At 39.6% G+C, this 23,157-nt stretch overlaps 1 protein-coding gene across 1 annotated transcript; it reads right to left on the reverse strand.

Moving 5' to 3' along the window:
- Positions 1-24: 24 nt before the first annotated feature.
- On the reverse strand, positions 25-23,123 carry LOC134679786 (protein pigeon). Its single transcript, XM_063538669.1, has 16 exons — positions 22,882-23,123; positions 22,278-22,700; positions 20,971-21,110; positions 20,577-20,705; positions 19,996-20,160; positions 11,456-11,636; positions 10,991-11,139; positions 10,140-10,286; positions 9,516-9,695; positions 8,895-9,095; positions 8,326-8,502; positions 7,011-7,237; positions 5,887-6,101; positions 5,312-5,411; positions 5,037-5,140; positions 25-689 (listed from the first exon to the last, which is right to left on the reverse strand). The coding sequence occupies exons 1-16, from the start codon at positions 22,940-22,942 to the stop codon at positions 541-543; spliced, it is 2,748 nt and encodes a 915-aa protein (XP_063394739.1). The 5' UTR covers positions 22,943-23,123; the 3' UTR covers positions 25-540.
- Between the last annotated feature and the right edge of the window lie 34 nt (positions 23,124-23,157).

Genomic DNA, 23,157 nt, shown 5'->3' on the forward strand with positions numbered 1-23,157 from the left:
TATTTTATTTAAATTACGAATAAATAATACATAATATTGCACTAAAAATTGCACATACAAAAAGTAATGATAACATTTTGTGCTATCTTTAATATAAGAAATTCACAATGGAATAAGAATGACAATGATATTGGAATGTTAAGTTTACGAATATTAAGTACATACAACAATTAATACAACAGCTTGAGATCACCTTAAAATCTAATTTCGCAATATATTTGGCAGTTTTTTGGTACTATTTTGAACTAAAAATACGAAAAAACAGTATTTGCTAATATATAATGTTAACGCGTTTCCATAATAGATGGCGCTAGTAGTAGTTATATCGGGACCCACCAAGCTAGCATTCTGAATTATTAGGTCCTTTAATTGACCATCAAAATTGAAAAACAAACACCTGCACATCTAAATATTTACCCTAGAACCTACTTTTTGGCTTAAAGATATAGCCGATGCAAAAATTTAAGATTATCAGTAAAGAATTGGCAAGACACAAGAGCATCGTCCTGTTTATAAAGTAGTTTAAATGTGTAGTATATTCTAGTTAGCAGCGTCCTGTTGTACTAGGGCCAGTGTGGCTTCAATGATGAGGTTGAAATCCAGCTCGTTGAGGGACGCCTTCGCCGTCAGAAGGTCCAGGAACGTGTCCAGGGGAGACAGCCGCTCGCCTGACGGAAGCGCTGCGATGCCTGTCAAATAAACAATCAAATAGTTGTTATGACGTCGAAACTATAGTATAGCTTTCAAAATTTAAGACCTTAAGTTTTGTCTTAAGCTGGTCCAAAATACGTTTATAAAAAACTTCTAGGAATATTTTTCTAACTTAGACATCTGTAATTACATTGAAACGTAATTAAAATTGGAATTATTTAATTGAAATGATGAAACGCATTGTCTTTAAAATATTCTTATTTGGTTTTGATGCAAAAACACAAAATTTTGTTATTATTACCAACATAATTTGCAAATAAATGGTCACCTGTAATAAGAAAAATAATATGTATACAGTATCGAAACAAGATGGCGCTAGTAGTACCACATTATTTCAATTTATCATACAAAGTGCTAAAAGCGCAATGAGGGCTAATAAGATTAAATTGTGTAATATTGGTAGTTTTCACGAAACAAAAAAATCATAAAGAAGTAGTTTAATGTTAGTAAAAACATAATAATTAAATAACATAAATTAATCTTATAAATATAATAATAATTTAGCCTATATTACGTCCCACTGCTGGGCACAGGCCTCCTCTCAAGCACGAGAGGGTTTGGGCTATAGTCCCCACGGTAATCTAATAAAATGAAAAATAATTAAATGCGTAAATACAATTGTTGGGGATTTGTATAAATTAAATTATTATTAGTACGGTAAACAAAATAAGAATGAATTAATTAGTGTAGTAAACGAAGCAAGTTGTTGTATGGACACCCATGCATTAATTTCTCAGTCGATGAAATTTTGCTTGATTATTGTATAGTATGAGCCGAAACTAACATATAAATATCCAAAAAAAAAACCACTCCTAAGTTAGGTATTTATACGTAAAAATACAAATCTGTTTATATATTGAACCGAGTAATTCCTCCGTCCAAAATTATTTTACCAAATAAGTTATTTGTATCAGTATGTGATACTAGAAAAAAATCTAAAACTTTTGTCAAACATGAGAATATTTTTTTTACGATAATTCCTTTTTTGGCGCGCATTTTCATCGGAAAATTGCTCTGCCATTTTTTCCTTCTTATATGATCTTAGAATATAATTTGGCGTAGTGGGTAAGAAAATCCAAAAAAAAATGCATACCCAAGTTTATGTATTTTAGAACTATAAAAAACTGAGAGTGGGAAATTTCTCAGCCTGATTTCTTTTTAAATATATACTAAGTAGTCACGTATATACTTAAATCCAAAATATCCAAAAGAACTGTCATCCCTTGTACACCCCGCTCCCTATACACTGCTCCCGATATGTTTAGTTTTGAATACGCTCGTTATTTTTTTGGATGTTTTTATAGTTGAATGGAAAGAAAACTGTGAACTTAATTCAATAAATAAAATGGATAGAGAAATTTTCCACAGCGAGTAATAATGATACTAACCTCAATGGACCTAAAGTCTGAAATAAATTATTATTATTATTATTTTTTTTTTTTTAAAGGCAATTTCTGAAAAAAAGTATAGTTACATGGTAAATTTTTTAGATTTTCAATTTGTATATATAAATCGGCAATAAAATGGCATTCCAGTGAAAAAATTAGACTGAGCAATTTTCCGGTCCAAGCCACGCCAAAAAATTATATTTTGTTAATATTGGTATTTCTGCGGGGATTTTTTTTTTGATATTTCATATATTGTTGCAATACGTTACATGAACATGTCCGGAGAAGAAAGTTTAAACGGAGCAATTTTCCGTAAAAAGATATTAACGATTTAAGACTTTAGGTATTTACTTAAATACTATTATTATTATTCTTTGGAAATTTATACAATACTTTTTATTTATTGATACTTTATCATACTGTAAAGCTTTTTCTGGCTGAGGAATTACTGCGGGGTCCACTACCTTTATTTACTACACTAAATCCCAATTTTATAATAATTCTGTCGGAAAAAGTTATATATTTCGCACCTACTAGCGACATCTAGGAACGATTAATGCGATTAAAACTTAACTAGTGTTGAACAGTTGAATCCCATCAAAAACATAAATGTAAAAAAGGAGAGCCAAGTTCAATACAAAAATTATGCTTGGCTGTGGGGTTCGCCGCAAAAAGAATGGAGATCTAAATGAGTGCCAAGTTCTATGCAAAATCCAAATATGTATTTATAGGAACAAAATAACATTATAAACAAGTATTAAACTCTATTTCTTTGCTTTATTGGATACCTATAACAATTGCTGTTATTTAAAAAAAATGCGAGATCTTAAAGCAGGTTAGATTTGACTTGGCCAGTTTTCATTACATCAGTCATTTTATAAAGTTATTCAACATATACCGGGTGTGGCCTGTAACAAGAGCAAATAATTAAAACATAGATTGTACTCCTCAAACGGCAACACTTTTGTTCAACAACTTTTAAAAATTATGAAGTATTTAGACTCCCTATTTTTCATACAAAATAAATATTATCTTCAATGGACGCCGTCGCCACGCCATATCATTGTGATTGACGTTGCTTGTCACGCCTTAAACAAAACAAAATTCGCAATACATTGCGTGTTATAATAAACTTTAAAGTGTAATTAAAAACCAAACCACAAGTTATTTTTAAAAGTCGCTGAAGAAATGTTGGTCGATGGTAAGCTCTGATGCCAACATCGATGCGGACGCTACCCATAGAACAAATGCAGCCTGGCTAAAATGGAGAACCCTTACAGGTACGGTCATGTAATGCGACGGGACGAAAACAACGCTGTAAAGAAGGCCCTGGCTATCCCGGATAAAAAGAGAGGTAGAGGGCGACCGCCCGCCACGTGGTGGACAACCGTTGCTAACGATTTAGAACGAGCTCAACTGGACAAGCAGACAACCCAAGACCGACTGTCTTGGCGCCGTAAAGCGAGGAGGGCCGACCCCAAATAAAGGGATAAGGCACGGCAGAAGAAGAAGCTGAAGAAATGTTGGTCAGTATGAGGAGTACAGCCTACAGTTTAATTTTTTGCTCATATTACAGGCCACACCCGGTATATTTTGTAATTCTGATAAAAACTGGCCAAGCCAAATCTAACCTACTTTAAGATCTCACATTTTTTTTAAATAACAGCAATTGTTATAGGTATCCAATAAAGCAAAGAAATACAGTTTAATACTCGTTTATAATGTTATTTTGTTCCTATAAATACATATTTGGATTTTGCATAGAACTTGGCACTCATTTAGATCTCCATTCTTTTTGCGGCGAACCCCACAGCCAAGCATAATTTTTGTATTGAACTTGGCTCTCCTTTTTTACATTTATGTTTTTGATGGGATATCAATACTTTTTGTAAAGAAAACTAGGCAGGTATTGAGATTTAATGTTTTTTCTTGTGTTTCCGCTGCATGTTTTTTACTTCTGTTCTTTGTATTAATTATGTGGTGCCGCGCGCCGCCAACGACACACCGTTGGCCGGTTGTTTAGCGCGTAATACAGGTTTTTTGTATGGGGACCCCCCTATTTTTTAACTTTTTTTATTTTTAGATTTTTTCCTACGCTTACACACAATTCGAGCTGGATTCCAAATTTCATCCTTCTAGGTCATCTGGAAGTAGGTTAGGTTTAGGTACTATATGTCAGTCACAATAAAAAAGAAATTTGTATGGGGACCCCCCCTATTTATTAACTTTTTTTTGTTTTTAGATTTTTTCCTACGCTTACACACAATAACCGAGCTGGATTCCAAATTTCATCCTTCTAGGTCATCTGGAAGTAGGTTAGGTTTAGGTACTTATATGTCAGTCGCAATAAAAAATGTTTTTTTTGTATGGGGACCCCCCCTATTTTATAACTTTTTTTTTATTTTTAGATTTTTTCCTACATTTCCCACAATAACGGAGCTGGATTCCAAATTTCATCCTTCTAGGTCATCTGGAAGTAGGTTAGGTTTAGGTACTATAAGTCTGTCAGTCAGTCTTAAAATTTACGACTTTTTGACCTTCATATCTTTATAACCGTTTGAGCTAGCTTCATGAAATTTGGGCTTCTAGATGTCCTTATGGATATAATTAAACACACGTAGTTTTATGTGTTTACGTTAAAGATGTTTTGAGTTAGAAGGGTCAAAAGTGGCACCAAGTGTTTCGTGTAATATTACACTTGGCGCTGGCTAGCCAGTTCCTTTGCTTGAACTTGGCTGGACACGCTGCCGCGTGTCTAGATATAAGTTTTTTTAAGGCCACCCCACACTAGCATCTTTTGAGCGTCGTCTAGTCAGCGCTATGGAAAATGGCGTCGCTCTGCAGTTGCGCCAACGTTACGGCAAGCGGCAGCCGTATGCAGCATTGAGTAGAGGCCTCGGGTCGGGAGACGCTAGTGTGGGGTGGGGAGGGCTGTACCGTGCTCGTGCGGCTTGGGGCGGCGCTCCCTCGGCGCGGCGGGCGCGCCGGCGCCGGACAGCAGCGCGGCCGCGTGCTCGCGCGCGCGCAGCACCAGCGCCGCCCTGCAACCACACCAACAGCTCTCATTACCAGAACATGTTCCAAAATAATAATACCTAACCCCCTCCTCCTTCTATATATTACTCTACTTCTGTTTCCTTATTGATTCCCCAAACATTTCAGTGACTAAAATATGAACACAAAGTTTAAATATAAATAAAACCTCGGCGTACCTGTGCGGCCACGCGGCGAGCGTGCGCCGCGCGCGGCCCTCGCCGATCAGCTGGATGAGCCGCAACTTGTTGTTCACTGTGCGCTCGTCTGTATCTTTCGCTGGAAAAAAGTAACATATTTTCAAACAATTTTCTTTTTCAAATAATAATGTCTATCTGCATATCCAGGCACCCACGGTGCATTTTCTAACTCGCTGACTGATCATCAAAATATACAAGGCTAAATAAACAGCGCAAGAGATGCCAAACTTATTTTCAGTTTGTGATATATATTTCGGCGGCCGATCGTAAGATCAGGCAGATCGTAATGTTCCTGTGTAATGTTTTGACGATAGTGACATTAAACCAATATATAGATAGAATAGGTTCGTTAGGTTGCTTTAAATGCCCGAAGGGCAAACTGCCCAGAAATAGGAGTCCCGCGTAGCGGGACTCCATCGACTCAGGAAACGAGTCAAAGATTTTCTGGTTTTACAATATGCCTAGGAATTTCACGATATGTCTGATCTTACGATCGACCGCCGACATATACATATATTTAGAAAAAAAAAGTAAATATAATTTATTGTACTCACTGGCAATGATATCCTTCATGACGTCTATCTGCATCTCTAAAACCCCTCTGTGCACTAGTCCGACCAGCGCGGGGAAGGGGAGGGCGCGGTGAGCGAGACGGGCGAACCAAGAGCTGAACCCCGCGGGGAGCGGGAACGAGACGCGAACACACGCCAGGTAGTACTGCTCTAGCACTTTGAACACTATTAGCGCGTGGGTGGCTTCCATTTCTTCACTGAAATTAATCAACTTACTTTACTTATGTATTATAATTTAGTAGTAAATAGCTGACTATATTAGGTACTAGATTTTAAATTAAAGGAATACACACAGCGTCTCTAATGCGAAAAAAAAAGAAAATGATTCATCAAGATCGAGTCGAGCCAGCTTGACTAACACAACCTGAACACAACACAGTTAATTCAAGCTTAATAATTTAAAAAAATCTGCAATAATATAATATTTCATACATAACATAAAACCAACCAACATAGAAAAATAAATTAGTAACAAAACATAAACAAACCAACACCCGCTGTAAAACAGATGAGTGAGATTATACAAAACGAATAAATATGAAAAACATTGGAAACCAAAAAACTTGCCTGAACAAAATTAACACACAAAATGAAAAAAAAACAAGGAATGAGCCAAATTTAAATGAACCAAATTCCTAAAAAAACGATGAACTAAATGAAAATGAAATCACGTGACCAACCATACGATGAAGCGTCTAAAAAACAAAAACCAAAAAAAACGTCGAGTTTTCAAGTCGATTAACGTTTAAAATTATTATAAGTTAAGATTTTCAAATAAAGGGCATTTGAACATTAATTATTTGCAATAATTACAGATAATAAAAACAATCGGTAATATTTACAGCGGTATTTATTTTACTTAACGCATTATTTTACACCGTAATTATGCCGCAGACTCGGGCAGATATTTCGAACCGTCAAAAAAGTTAAATCAGGATATATACTCGTATATCACAGATTTCTGAAAGCTCGGTTCGGTTATTTTTTTGAAACTTGAAATTTTAATTCACAACGTTAATCAACTGTCCAACCAACTTCAACACAATCAATCATTTAATCGACCGATCGAATCGAGTCTCCGACGGACATCAACACAACAATCATACATGAAGGCGAATCCCTTCTGGTGCGTGGTGGAGGCGCCGACGGCCCTGCAGAGCGCGCGGCACAGCGCTCGCGCGGCGTCGAGCTGCGCCGACACGTAGCGCGTGGCCGCCGCGTGCACGCCGTCCGCCCGCCCCGCCCCGCCCGCCCCGCACGCGCCCGCACCCCCGCCGCCGCCCCCGCCCCCGCCCAGCCCGCGCAGCAGGTGCGTGCTTATGGCGCGGAGGTTCTAGCGTAAACATAGATGACTGATCATCAAAATGTATACGGCTAACGGGTGACGCTAGAGACGGCAAATTTGGAGTGGAGGTACAGTTTGTGATAGGGACAGATATTGTATAATACCTATAAAGATAGCGAGTGCGTGCTAATCGCGCGGAGGTTCTACCATCAAAATGTTTAAGCGTAACGAATAGTGCTAAAGATGCAAAATTTGTAATTAAAAGTTTACTTTATCATGTAGGTAGGTTTAGGAAAAAATACAGAATTTTAGTCTTGTCGGAATAATAATTGATGAGAAAACAAAACACCTGTGTTGGATCAAGCGAACTATGCATGGCAAACTAGCTATAAATAAATTGGTGTTGGACAATCTCAACATTTCTGAAAGTTGCCCTGTAAATTACAATCTGCGAAAAAAAAACACTACAGAAATATATTATTAGTTAGCATTTACTGACTATTTACCTATAACTACACAGTTACAAAAATCTTAGTGATCTGCTACAAGAATTTTTATGCGAAGCCGGCAGTCCCGCGGCACTGTGTTCAGAATAATGTTTGTAATAACGCGTCGTGGTTGGACACGGATAGACGCCAGGGGGCCGCAAGCCTTAGAGAGCTCCTAGGCCTCCGCCCAGGGCCATGAGAGGAAGGGGGTGCTGCCAGAGGTCTGTATTGGGGTGCTGCGTACTCACTCACTGCCGCAACAACGTGCTCTATAACTGCTAGCCGCACGCACGGCTCGAAGAACGGACGCGTCGTTGTCTCAGGACACTGTCTGATTATCGTACAGGACTAATGGCTAACGCTAGGGACACGAAATTTAAAATGGAGGTTTAGTTCTTCACATCTACGGCGAAATCATGAATATTAATTTTGGTGTAATAATGTGAAGTAAGGTGAAGCAAACTACGTCCAAGACCACCGGTGGACGGGCAGCAGCGTCCCTCAAATTCGGTGTACTCGACTGCGATCGCCAACCCGCCTGCCAAGCGTGGCGATTATGGCATTCACCCCCCATAAGGGGGAGGCCTATGTTCAGCAGTGGACGTCTTATGGCTGAGATGATGATGATGATGAAGGTGTAAAACTTACCGCCGCAGTAACGTGTTCCTGCCTGCTCGCCGTGCAGACGTCCAGCTCGACGAAGGGTAACGCGTCGTGGCTGGACACGGAGGAGCGCCGCGGCGCCGGCAGGCCCGAGAGGGCCCCGAGGCCTCCCCCCGGCGCCAGGGGGGACAGGGGGGTGCTGCCGCGGGATAGAGCCTCCGGCTGCGAGCAAAATATTTTCTTTTACTTGTTTACTATGAACTAAGCTATTATGGCATACTATTTAATGTTTGATATAATGATATTATAAGACATTTACTAACTTTCTGCTGGAAGATATCCTTTAACGGCATAAGTTCGCCTTTGTACACATTTGTTGTATTCTCTCTGTGTTATGTACTTGTTTTGTGCAATAAAGTGTTTACTACTACTACTAACTTTATCGAAATACCTATTCATTATAAAACGATTTCTGCAACTATAATGTTTATAATGCATCACTTGGTCTTTGTATAGAACAAAAGACATCAACGCGCCTTTAACCCGACAGGCCTCTACTTCGATTAAGTAGTTACCATGAAAAAAAAAGGAAAATTAGCCATAATTGTACATACTTGATAGCAATGCATGGTCATGGCCAGTCGCTTGGAGACCGCCTGCGGGTCGGCCCGCGCGGGGGCGGGCACGGACAGCCGCCGCCACAGCCGGGTCCAGGCGTCCTCGCTGAACTGGCAGACGCGTTGTCGCGGAGCGAGGACCACGCTGGCTCCGCACCAGAGCTGCTCTTGGCTAACGCTCACACATACATCTCTGACCTACGGAAATAATGTAACCCAAAAATGAACACTCCGTTTCATACTTTCGTGAAAACTAGAGGTCCAAAACGTGAACCTTGCGATACTCCAAACATGGTTTAAATTAGACTTGATTTGATTTACTATAATTTTCGGAATTTTTGAGTTAAGGTAAGTTATGAATAATTCAGGACCTCTGATATCATTTTCAAAAGGCACTTATTTAGCTGTTCTTAGGGCCTCAGACATTATGCTCAATCAATCAAATGCTTCCGAAGTGTCATAGTTACAAACAATTTTTAATACAGAAGCATCTGGATCTCAAAATCTTGGGAGAAGCCCAAATACAATAAACAAAATGAGATGAAATTGGGGTATTTTTCACTAAATTTATTAATTTCAAAAATAAAAATATTTGAAGTGACGATGAATACACCTTACCCTAACATCATGGAGTTCAGTCTGCAGCACGCTGGGTAGGTAGTCCAACAGTGGGACAGCGGAGGCGGGCAGAGAGCGCCTTGTCAAAGAGAAAGCGCTCGCAATGAGATACTCTTGCATCACTCGGACGAATACGTCGCCATCTTTTGGACGCTGGTTGAGACACAACCAGGATATTAGCTGCAATAAATATATATATTTGAGAATATTGAAACACTAAAGATCAATGAAAACGGGTCTTTCAATCACCCGTTTAAATGTTTTCATTACTCTTTACTTGAGTATAATTTTAGAACGATCGTATATATTATAAATATATAATGACTCAATAAGACTCTATAAGTGATTCTAATAAGTTCCATATATCAGGAAACTTACTCAGTCTAAGTCAAAGACAGCTTTTAAAAAAGCTTGTTAACTGAAATTAAATGATGTGTCAAAAACGTCGCTTTTCGGCACAAAGTGCATTAAATCAACGGGTCCCATAAATTCATTTCTAAGCAGGTACAACATGTAAAGACGTGTTAGATTGACAAAGCTTTTCAATACGAAATAATACCAGCCAAATACGAATCTCTCATTTTAGAAAATACAGTACAATATTTCAAATATTCGGTAACAAACCTGTTCAGCGAGCTCTGTGTTACCCTCGTGCTCCACTAGATAGTGCACGATGGCAATCTTGTTCTCAGTAACCGTGTTTTTGAACGCCGACACGAGATCTTTCTCGGATATGCTCAGTGTTACGACGTCTAGCGTGGAGAGATCAACCTGATTAACAAAAACACAATTTAAAATAATTTTATTAATTAATTTACAATAATATTACTTTCACGGGATTTTATATACAAAATAACCCTTTTTCATCGGTTTTAAGATTACTTTCAACACAATCGGTCAAGTATTTAGAAACAATGACATAGCGGCAATTTTTTTTAGCAAATTCATAATAGGTAATTGCATCAGTTATAATTGTTATAAATACAAATATGTAATACAATCGGCCTGATAACTAAAATAATTCAAACGGCGGGCACTTTCTCTTAACGTTCTATGTAATGCCTGTTAGGTTGGTATTCCACCTGTCCAATATCTTTGTTTGTCCAATGTGTATTGCGTCTCAAATTTGCTTTAATGAGAGACTGAGACGAAATGACATAGAAATTGGACAGGTGAAATACCCTCTTAGGTAGGTTTTATGGTATATTTGTCACGTAAAAGTCGACGCAGAGTTAGCTTAAACGGAGAATCCAGAGAATTTGTTGCCGACTGCCTTGGACCCACTTGCACCATTCTACTAACCCGGGGTTAACCGGTTAAACCTGGCGTAACCATGATTACCAGTACAATTTGACACTACGCACGGCAGCACGATGTGGCTGCCCGGCGCGTGGTCCGGGCTGATGTCGAGGAGGTGCGTGAACAGGTGCGGTATGTGCACGAGCAGGTGGTCATCTATAATAGTTGTATGGTACCATGGCGTGCGGCCCCCAGCCGAGCAGCGGGGCCAGCGCGGCGCCCGCGTCGTCGCACGGCAGCACGATGTGGCTGCCCGGCGCGTGGTCCGGGCTGATGTCGAGGAGGTGCGTGAACAGGTGCGGTATGTGCACGAGCAGGTGGTCATCTGTACAAAAAAAAACTTAATCTTTAACTTTTTTAAAGATATATATCCTGAGGAGGTGGCGGGACGACTTAGACGTATTTTATCCGGTTTGGCGGGAAAGTACAAACGACAGGGTTGAGTGGAGGAAAGGAGGGGAGGCCTTTGCCCCGCACTGGGACATAAGCGGGACACTAAGCTCGGCTAACAAAAAAAATCCTTGCGTTTGCGTTACGAAATTTTATCTTTTCTGGACTTGATTTACTCGTGGGGTAATGTTTGAAATGTAATCATCAGGCTTCTATAGCAATTATAGTTTGTTGGTTTTGTGTTATATTACCGTTATACAGGGTGTGCGAGGGCCTCAGGGCCTTGGCGAGGGTCCAGGGCAGGTCTGGCAGCACGCTGTGGATGACGCACCCGTGTTGCAGTACCGTCACCGAGTAGGCGAAGTTGACCCCCGAGTCCTTGACGTCTGCACTGTCTTCGAGGACCAGGGAGGTCGTGGAGTCGTCGAGGGGCTAAACAATATTAGAATTGTTGGAACATAATAGAAACTAAAGCGCGATTTTGGTGCGTAATTATTTTTATTATTTTTTCTACTCGCGTACTTTTATTTGTCATTTAAAGGGTCGTGCACACACCTTTAAAACCCTACCTTATAGTTGTCAAGACAAGTCTTTAGCCTATTGGGTAGGTAAAGTTTTTTGAAGATAGGCAAATTATATTTTTTCCCGATAGTATTCATTATAGCGATCACGGAAATGCAGCTCTTTTATTTTTATATCATTTTATTGATTAAATATAATTTTTTAAATGATCGATATGACGTTTGTGAGGTGAAATGGCAGATTCGAGTAATTAATTCCTTGGCGCGTAGTAAATGGGACGAGATAGAAAAAAAATCGATGTCAACTGTCAGTGTCATTCTTGGAAAATAACTTGCAAATAATTGGAAAATAATGGTCGGACGAAACATTTGTGTTTTCTTGTAATTGGATGTCGGTGTGATTTCTAGAATAAGTATTTTTAACGTCCCTAGCACGATCAACACGGATATTTTGATAATGATAACGATTGCTTTCGACTACTTGGCACTGCTTCTTGGAGAACATTTTCATTAACGCCTCCACCACGACTCTTGGACTGCTACACGAGTCATTTTGGATCTCAGTATCAACACAATAGATGGAGACGATCCCGGAAACGTTCGAATGGAAATAGAATATTACAGAGATGAACTCAAAGTGCGTCGTACCGGCTTGTAGGAAGTACAGACGTTACTTTCCAAATTCAGCGTATTTGAGCACACCAAAGTCTTTAACAGCGATTCGGTGCCAAGCTTTGAAGATATATTGGCCAAAATGGTAACTTATACGTTTGTGAGGACTATATAAACGTGATTGTTGTATTATACATACATAATGATTAAGATTGTAATAGTCTTATAACTAGGTCGTTATTGGCTATTATATATGGGCTCGGCAAGGTGTTCACAATATCTGAACACGCACGCCCTGATAATAGAGGCGTGTTCAGATATTTATGAGCACCCTAGCTGCACCAATATATCTGATGGCAACTGTACTTTAGAAAACTTATAATATAAATCCAAAATAATATAATATAAATCCAGTAAATTTCGTTTCGTTTTATTTTAAAATCCACAAATTATTATCCTTAAGCATTAACATTACAACAGTATATAGAATCACGCTGTGTGGCGTGCCCTTGAAGAGAGTTGAGAGGTTCAAATATGGTCAATATGGATAAGTATGTCTGTAGGGTAAATGTGCTTCACGTTGGGGCCTGTTTACATATTGATTAGTGTTGATTGCGGGTTTAATACATTTGCCACTATACACAAGTAGCAAGTGTATCAACTCGCAAAAATACTACATTTTTGCTTCCATTGAGGTATACATAGTAAGCACTATTCTCAAATTATGTGAGGAAATAAAACAAATTCAATTTAGTAAAGCGTATTTAATAGGGGTAAAGTGACGCGAATACAATTAAAAAAACAACGCATATTCTTAGTTTATATTAAATGTAGATGGCTTTTTAGTTTTCACTTGATCACAGAAATACGCTAAAAACCACTTTCAGAGTAGGTGTTTCTTGCGTTTTGGCTGTCCTTCTTGTGTCCTTCCACAGCATGAGCATGTCGTAAGTCCTGTTGTATTTGTCCCAGGACTTAGCAGGAAGCTAGTTATTCATTATTAAGTTTGCTTCTGCTTTCAAATGAGGCGGTGCATGCCGTCTATTCCAGGTCGTTTTCGTCACTTGAACTTGTTCATTACGAGTATTAAAATAACAAGCGGTAACTTATTGAGTATTGCACAACGAATAAACTTTTCCGCCTTTTATTTGCATATTTTTTAAAATTATATTACCATAGATACAAAGCATACGGTACGCGCATGCGTCAATCCGCGCGCACCGCGCAGCGCCCTTTCGCGGTGCTAAAGCGGTATCCAGACGGGACTGATCAAATCGGTCGATTTGATCAGAAATGAAATTGGCGTCAATCTCCAATTTTAGATTTATGGTGATATTAGACCCATTTAAATTGAAAAAATGCCCCATAACGAAAATACTAGCCTCACAAATTGGTGTTCTTGTGTCCGCACCTCATTTTATTGGTCATTATCGGCGGTTGAATTCGGCGAGCCAAATTGGCGTTTGCGTCCGTACGTCCCGATTCGATCGGGCAATTTAATCAGATTGGCGAAAAATTTACTAATCTGGATACGGCTTAAGCAACATCGAGTTGACGATAATTTGACATATATACTGCGTCAAGCAGATCTTGTCAGTAGAAAAAGGCGGCAAATTTGAAAAATGTAGGCGCGAAAGTATAACGTCCCATAGAAAATTTGAATTTCGCGCCTTTTTTTACTGACAAGATTTGCTTGACCATCTATAATAATAATAGATTTTTAGCATAAGTTGCATTTCATAAAACTTAACCCAAATCATTTCTACATTTTCAAGTCAAAGATAAAGACATGTTGGTTTTAAAATTTTAATAAGTATATACCATAACATAGTCATGATCTTGTAACATTGTTAAAATAAGAGAGTCTCCCATTTTCATTTTATTGCATTTTTTATAAAATGTCTTTAGATTCTCGGGATATCTTGGTCCTAATTCGATTGCTCTTTTTTATGGAAATAATTATATCCTTCAGATTCACAGGATGCTCGAGGCTTAGCCGAATAACACTGCAAGGAAGTATGTCATGGCTCAATGGTTCTAATTAGCCATCAGTATAATACCGCCAATGAATGTTTACATCCACCTGAAAATAAGAACAACATTCATAAAATGAGGATAACCACACAAAACTAACAGATGGTTGAAATTGTTAGAAAAAATTAGACCGATTTCTTGTTTACGAACTTAACAGCTCATGGCAATTTAATAATAAAAATCAAAACACAAGTGAAGAAAGTTTTATGTACCTATGTATTTCACGGATACGTACTCCTGTACGGCCATTGCTCCTCTAATTCAACGGCATTGTGCTTATCACTGTTATGATAATAATTTCAAATTTGTAGAATCTGCTCGCAATCTCGTATGAACTCGCTTATTTTTCTTGCAAAACTCTGTCCAAGGGTCAGCGTAGGGGCCGTCGTGTAGGGATGGGGAAGAAAACGTTGTCCAATAATTTATGCAGTGCCAAGTTATCGAAAGTTAATTCAATCTTTGTCCAAATACGCGCAGATGTCGTGGGGAATCAGAAGTCCGTGGGTCGTGCTGAGGTCGCCGAAAATCTCAATGATAACATTAATAGCAATTCGCAAGGTAACATGAGGCTTGTCCGTTATTTTTCGGGAATGAGAGCTAAGTGACACTGACAGTTGACATCGTTTTTTTTTCTATCCCGTCCCATTTACTACGTGCAAAGGAATTACTCGTATCTGCCATTCCATCTCACAAACGTCATATCGATCATTTAAAAAATTATATTTAATCAATAAAATGAAATAAAAATAAAAGAGCTGCATTTCCGTGATCGCTATAATAAATACTATCGGAAAAAAATATAATTTGCCTATCTTCAAAAAACTTTACCTACCCAATTCCCCAAAAAAGAATCTGTGCATACACGCAGTATCTTTTTGTCGATTTTACGATACTTCGTGTAATGACCACTTAAAAAATATTGAATGAAATAGTATTACCAACCTTATTGTTAAATGTCATCTCTGACAAATAGGTGAACCATAGACATGTTTTTTTATTATTTCATTAATTCATTCATTCTTTTCCCGCCCGTACCCTCCATTTTTTCTACTTCTTGCATTAGGAAGATTTGTTAAATTTTCAATTTTATGTTAAAGTAAGTGCTTGGTCGTAGAAAAAGTATTGTATGCAAAGTTGTTTAACTGAGTCAAAAAATACTCGTGGCGTCTTTATTAACAATTTTCGGCTTCGCCTCAAATTGTTACTCACGCCACTCGCCTTTTTTGACCTCTCTTAAACAACGGTTGCATAAAATACTATATCCTGATGTTTCGAATGTGACGTCGGCTTTCAAAATGTTAAAGTTTGGTTGCCAATTCGTCAGGTTTTTGTAAAGAATTATCTGATGATGAGATCTTGAAGACATAGAGGGAACTCTTCAAATATTACAAACAGACGCTCGTGCACTTCCTATCGGAAAGAGAAACATAGATAAGACGGAACTGCTGACGGCGACACAGTGTTTTGTGAAGTCGGGTTTATGGTCGGGGCTAGGTTATGTTTTACTAAGACTCCGCTGTCCGTCTGTCTGTCACCAGGCTGTAAATCACGAACCGTGATAGCTAGAGAGTTGAAATTTTCACAGATGATGTATTTCTGTTGCTGCTATAACAAAAAATACTAAACAAACTATCAACGTCAAAGTAACTGTGAATGGCTTGTTCGTACGCCGTACGCACTGTGCTTTTACATGGACGGTCCTCGGGTCTAAATGAGATTCTTTCTGGAATCTTCTCGGCTAGGTTAGGTTTATTTCCACACCCCAATGGACCAATTACGTGACAATACTTTACAAAAAATACCAATCGGAACTTAAACAATGGCAACATAAACATTTGGCCAGGCCCCTTGGTCATATTGCACAGCTGACTGATCTCGCTAGAGCCGAGAAGCTCGGTAGAAGCAGTCCAATGTAGTAAATTTGGAATATTCCAAGATTCAAAGCCTAAAATAGTGCAAAAGAACACACATACCTTATACAGGTATAGCGGAAGCAGTTATAAAGTTGATCCAAAAATTTTTTATTAAGCTATGAGCTTCATCACATATGTTCCTTGAGTAATTCTAAGCATTTCAAGCCTGGGAGGCAATAAGAAATGTGCGTCTACTCGGATTTGTAATGGATTCAAACTTTCAACCCCTTTTTAACCCTGTTAGGGGATGAATTTTACAAAACGCTGAAATTACTTTTCCTGTCTTTTAATAATATCCCCAAATACATAGATTCAAGTCCCGCGTTCGAAAATTTTTTTGAAATCCATACAAACTTTCGACCCCTTTCTCACCACCTTAGGGGATGAATTTTCAAAAACGCTGAAAGTAAGTTTTCTTGTATTTTAATAATATATCTTTTTACTAAGTTTCAAATTCCTATCTTAAAATAAAACTTGAACCCCATACAAACTTTCATCTCCTTTTTAGCCCCCTTAGGAGTTGAATTTCTCAAAATTGCTTCTTATCTCTTGTACAATTTATAAATGTAATCTAGAGTGCAAATTTCAACTTTCTATCTTTTGTAGTTTCGGCTCTGAGTTAATGAATCAGTCAGTCAGTCAGGACACTTGCATTGTACCACAGGGCGGACACGCCATACATCAAAACTCGTTTGCGTGTATATGTGTGAACGGCACGTCTGTACACGCGTCATTGTGTGACTAAGTCGCTTAGGGCTACTATTTACATGTTTTTGAGTTCACGGAGCGTTATCGTTGTACTCGTAACGTAAATATCAAACATTTTTATTCCTAAAATTAAAGAAAAAAAAATTTACAAGATGGTATTTTCTCCTAGATCCTTGCTATAATAAACTGTTCTATTCACAGGTCACAGCTAATATTATTTAAACGTATATGTTTTGAGATATGGGGTAATCTTTTGGGGTAATAGTACCGACCGAGAACACGTTTTAAAATCTCAAAAAAGATGTATTAGAGCAATGTTTGGTCTGAAACCACTAGACAGTAGTAGGCCATACTTTACAAAATATAAAATATTGACATTTCCTTCTATTTACATATATGAAGTAGCTTTATTTGTTAGGAATAACCCTGACCTATTTCAGAGGCAAAATTCAGTGTGTGCCTCACTAAGAGCACGGGATAATAATAGAATTCATAATCAAATTGCTAATACTGCCCTGCTGAGAAAAAGTATACTTGGTATAGCACCTAAAATCTTTAATAAGATACCCATGGAAATAAGGAACAGTAATATTAATTTGTTTAAGCGCCATTTAACGAAATTATTATTGGAAAAATGTTATTATAATGTTAATGATTTTATTAATGATGTTAGTTTTTAAGTCAATGTAGTAGTAGTAATTATTGTTATATTTGTATTTTATTTTTAAGGAATGTCCACAGGTTAGACTGTGATATTAATTATTGTACATATATTATAGATAGGTATACTATATTTTGTACGCCGCGAGGCAAAGCATGAAGGACAACTTTGTACAGTAACATCTCTATTTTACTTTACTCATGTTTGACAAATAAATTATCTTTATCTTTATCTTTATCTTTATGCGAACTCACCCGTAACCCGTAAAGGCCGTAAAATATTACGTAAAGTATGGTGCGGCAATAAATTACCAAAAATGTCATGTCGAATTGTCGATACACAATTAGCGTGGACTAAATATAAATAATTACAAAACGCTACTTTTTAATATATGTATAATAAAAATAGATGTTCTTTATTTCGTGAATTTGAAAAACAACCATACATCGCAAAATACATCGGCATTTTGAACGTTGCGTCATCGCGCCGCGGCGTTGCTAGCCGAACTGAGAGTATGTCAGGAGTCCGTCAGAACTCAGTCGCGGGGCGAGGTAATCCGAGTCGGGGCGGGGCGGTGCGTGTCCGTTCTGTATGATAATACTATTACTTATTCTGTGATTGTACCCCACCCTCCCCGACTAGACGCACGCTTCTTTTTGCCTCCCAGGCTAGAAATGCTTAGAATTACTCAAATATCAGATGTGATGAAGCTCATAGCTTAATAAAAAAATTTTGGGTCATGTATGGCAGCGATACATAACTGATTCCAGTAGTAGTGATGCATGACGCACAGTACTCCCTTAGACCGGCAAGCTATGCTTAGGTCCAGGGAACAGTCGTGGATGCGGAGCGGCACGGGGTCGTCCTCGTACGCGCCGCAGGCTGATGATGACGCGTGCAGGTGGGGGGGAGAGAGGGGGATGTTTAGCTGAACTCACCTTGTACAGGTAGTGGTGCATGACGCACAATACTCCCTTAGCCCGGCAAGCTATGCTTAGGTCCAGGGAACAGTCGTGGATGCGGAGCGGCACGGGGTCGTCCTCGTACGCGCCGCAGGCTGACGAGGACGCGTGCAGGTGGGGGAGAGAGAGGGGGATGTTTAGCTGAACTCACCTTGTACAGGTAGTGATGCATGACGCACAGTACTCCCTTAGCCCGGCAAGCTATGCTTAGGTCCGGGGAACAGTCGTGGATGCGGAGCGGCACGGGGTCGTCCTCGTACGCGCCGCAGGCTGATGATGACGCGTGCAGGTGGGGGAGAGAGAGGGGGATGTTTAGCTGAACTCACCTTGTGCAGGTAGTGATGCATGACGCACAGTACTCCCTTAGCCCGGCAAGCTATGCTTAGGTCCGGGGAACAGTCGTGGATGCGGAGCGGCACGGGGTCGTCCTCGTACGCGCCGCAGGCTGATGATGACGCGTGCAGGTGGGGGAGAGAGAGGGGGATGTTTAGCTGAACTCACCTTGTACAGGTAGTGATGCATGACGCACAATACTCCCTTAGCCCGGCAAGCTATGCTTAGGTCCAGGGAACAGTCGTGGATGCGGAGCGGCACGGGGTCGTCCTCGTACGCGCCGCAGGCTGATGAGGACGCGTGCAGGTGGGGGAGAGAGAGGGGGATGTTTAGCTGAACTCACCTTGTACAGGTAGTGATGCATGACGCACAATACTCCCTTAGCCCGGCAAGCTATGCTTAGGTCCAGGGAACAGTCGTGGATGCGGAGCGGCACGGGGTCGTCCTCGTACGCGCCGCAGGCTGATGAGGACGCGTGCAGGTGGGGGAGAGAGAGGGGGATGTTTAGCTGAACTCACCTTGTACAGGTAGTGATGCATGACGCACAATACTCCCTTAGCCCGGCAAGCTATGCTTAGGTGCAGGGAACAGTCGTGGATGCGGAGCGGCACGGGGTCGTCCTCGTACGCGCCGCAGGCTGATGAGGACGCGTGCAGGTGGGGGAGAGAGAGGGGGATGTTTAGCTGAACTCACCTTGTACAGGTAGTGATGCATGACGCACAATACTCCCTTAGCCCGGCAATCTATGCTTAGGTGCAGGGAACAGTCGTGGATGCGGAGCGGCACGGGGTCGTCCTCGTACGCGCCGCAGGCTGATGATGACGCGTGCAGGTGGGGGGGAGAGAGAGGGGGATGTTTAGCTGAACTCACCTTGTACAGGTAGTGGTGCATGACGCACAATACTCCCTTAGCCCGGCAAGCTATGCTTAGGTGCAGGGAACAGTCGTGGATGCGGAGCGGCACGGGGTCGTCCTCGTACGCGCCGCAGGCTGATGATGACGCGTGCAGGTGGGGGGGAGAGAGAGGGGGATGTTTAGCTGAACTCACCTTGTACAGGTAGTGATGCATGACGCACAATACTCCCTTAGCCCGGCAAGCTATGCTTAGGTCCAGGGAACAGTCGTGGATGCGGAGCGGCACGGGGTCGTCCTCGTACGCGCCGCAGGCTGATGAGGACGCGTGCAGGTGGGGGAGAGAGAGGGGGATGTTTAACTGAAACAAAATATAAATTATTTTATGCGGTACGGTATAAGGTACAGATGTAGTGCATCGTATTTTCTCGGAAACGTTCGTATTTGTCATGCTACTTCAGTCAACCTCAGTACTTTATGTACCGAGACTGACTGAAATAGCAAAGACACGTTCGTGCGTTTCCGTGTTTCGTGAAAATACGATGGAATATAATTATGCACTACATCTGTACGTAGAAATTGCACGGTGGAGAGATGCCACACACACCACGAGTTGTGTAGGTATAATACGAAACAGCTGTCAGTGTGTGTGATTTAATTCACGTCTCTTTAACATGCAGCTTTTTTAGAGTTTTAATTGCTTTGCAGTTTACATTGCTTGTTGACTTTCTGTCTGTCCTGTGATTTCAATTGACGTCATGACGTGGCTATACGTACCACGGTCTCGTGAGGTAGATCGGCGTGGAACTGGAGAGCAGACAGAGTAGGAGACACGTCACACGGGGACTTCACTTCTTCTTCGGCGAAACTCTGAGCGGGCGCGCGGTAGTGGATGTAGTACAGCACCTAAATCCAACATAATAACCAATAATAATAATTATTTATTGACCGACAGAAAACGAAGGTCTGGCTGTTCTCTTCTACAGGTTGCATTATACATCCGAAATTTTGTAAGCAGCGTTTTGAAAATGGTGGAGCTATAAAGGGATTGCGAGGTCCACATCTCACAGAGCCTCTAGTTACCCTAGAGTTTACTCTATATGGGGTGAAATAAGGGTTGAAAGTACGGGACAGTAAAATAAATCAAGGGAGGTAAATAGTCAGTAGATACCTGGTTGGTGGCGTCCCACTGCGCCCACGAGAACACCTTGACGACGGTCTCAGGGTCCGTGTACACGCCGTCGAAGCCCCAGCGCTCGCTGCCGTCCTCGCACTCGTTCAAGAACAGCGGGCTTCGGTATACTTTGATATCTGTAGATGTAATAGTACCTAAGTAAATCTTGTTTTTATTGTACTAATAAAAAGTTACAAAGGGAAGGCACTGCAGGTCTGTAACTTTTTTTACTAGGTACACGATATCTAAATCGGTTTAAAAAAAATTAATTCAGTAGATAGATAGTTGGATCCTCAAACTACAGTTGGATAACAAAACATGTGAAAATTTTTATGTTGTTTCCTAACCTACATTGCATCACCAAAGGGTTAAAGGAAATAAAAAGGTTTTTTTATAAAGATTATCTAGATGTTCAGCTGTTTGAAAGTTTTTAGTAAACACCGTAAACACTAATCAAGCAATCTTAAAACATGTCATTAAACATGCCTATTAAATTTTTTACCACAAATGGTTGGTATTTAACTAATATTGTAATTATGTGTGGGAAATATTCTTCAAGGTAATTAATGTTAAGTGACATGTAATTATCTAATTAACAACATTTAAATTATCACAGAATGCAGGATGTTTTTATGCACATTAAAACAAGCATGATCACAAAACAGAAATAAACTATAGGAATGTTGATTTCACACACAAAAAACCAATAAATTTTCTCACATTCTAAATATATTATTCTAATAGATATGAAAATATGGGATGTAAATTATACATACTTAGACTAAAACAATTATGGGAAAAATAAGTCTTGGACTTCTAATGAAAAAACATGTTATTCATACAAGCATGACTGATGTACTTTTTTAATTTGATTGAATTGATTATTAATATAATGATAATATATTTATTATGATAATGCATGGAATATTTTATGTGGAGTAGTTTTTAGGTATTTTAGTTATTAGTTTATTTTTAAACATTTAAATTTTGTATTTTTCAGATTTGTAATAGAAATATGTGTGCAATACATTACTAGTTAATAAAATTATATAGTAATTAATAATGCATATCAAATTAAATTGTTTCACACTATACAATTGCAGATTTGTTAATCACCACAAACAGTTTTATTATTCAGTCTTGTTTTGTATAACTAAGTTCAATATTATATACAGCACACTAATGTAATCTATTAGATTACATATTTGGTATAACTGTTGGTGTAAGTTGGTTGCTAAATATACATAAGCCAAAAAACTTGGCAGAAAGGTCAATGCCTCTCAGTAAGAACAAAGAATACTTACATTCCAAATGCTTAAACAGCAAGAATCTATCGTTCCTTATTCCCGGACTGTACTTATTGCTTTTCCCATACACATACTGCACCATAATCTGCTTCGTAGAACCTTCCTCTATCCCCTGCGGGGTTCTATCCTTGTCTGGCAGCAGACATATCAAATATGGACAATACAGGGGCTCCTTTATCTCAGACTCTTCAGTAGGCAGTTGTTTCACGGAATAAACGAGCAGGCTGTGACTCGCATTGACTGAAGCCTGGATGATGTTAAGTTTCTCCTCAAATGTGTGAAGAATGACCAGAGATTTAGTTTTGTTGGTGTAGACACCAATGTTTAGCACTTCGTTGTCGTCCTTTGTCGAGACCCATGAGAGTACTTGGGTTCCGTCTTCCTCTTGCCCGAGCAAGCGCCATTCTCTTGCGGTCACCTCTGAAATGAGCATTCAATATGAGATGACAGATTATGTGTTTTAAAAGTATTAAAGTTTAATGGATCTGGTGGTTTGATGGATTGGTTGCGTCTATAAAGGATATATTAAAGATCTGAGCACATTAGAACTCCAGTAGGCAACGGATATAAGAAGTAACAAGATTTTATGCATCATACGAACCTTCTTCACTTTGGCTTTGCAAAACACCGCAAAGTTTCACAGCGATATTTTGAACAGACATTTTATTTCACTATCAATATAAACAACACCTGTAATTCACATAACAAACGCAATTTCACTATATCGCCACGTTATCAATAGTATAAATGCACACCCTTATTGACTTTTCTCGCTCAATTTTCTATCAGCTGGCGCCCAGCTGTAGTTCAGAATGACATTAGCCGATTCAGGGCTACCAACAACGCAGAGCAAAGCACAGCTGCCAAGCCATCGAGC

The sequence above is a fragment of the Cydia fagiglandana genome, chromosome 3, assembly GCF_963556715.1.
Source record: "Cydia fagiglandana chromosome 3, ilCydFagi1.1, whole genome shotgun sequence".
Taxonomy (NCBI): domain Eukaryota; kingdom Metazoa; phylum Arthropoda; class Insecta; order Lepidoptera; family Tortricidae; genus Cydia; species Cydia fagiglandana.

Bases quoted from the DNA above. Each gene is read 5' to 3' on its own strand.
- LOC134679786 (XM_063538669.1), bottom strand. From the start codon at position 22,942: ATGTCTGTTCAAAATATCGCTGTGAAACTTTGCGGTGTTTTGCAAAGC. The intron at 22,701-22,881 runs GTTCGTATGATG...TGCTCATTTCAG, and splicing joins GCAAAGCCAAAGTGAAGAAG to AGGTGACCGCAAGAGAATGG. The intron at 5,141-5,311 runs GTACGCCGAGGT...GTGTGGTTGCAG, and splicing joins CTCGCCGCGTGGCCGCACAG to GGCGGCGCTGGTGCTGCGCG.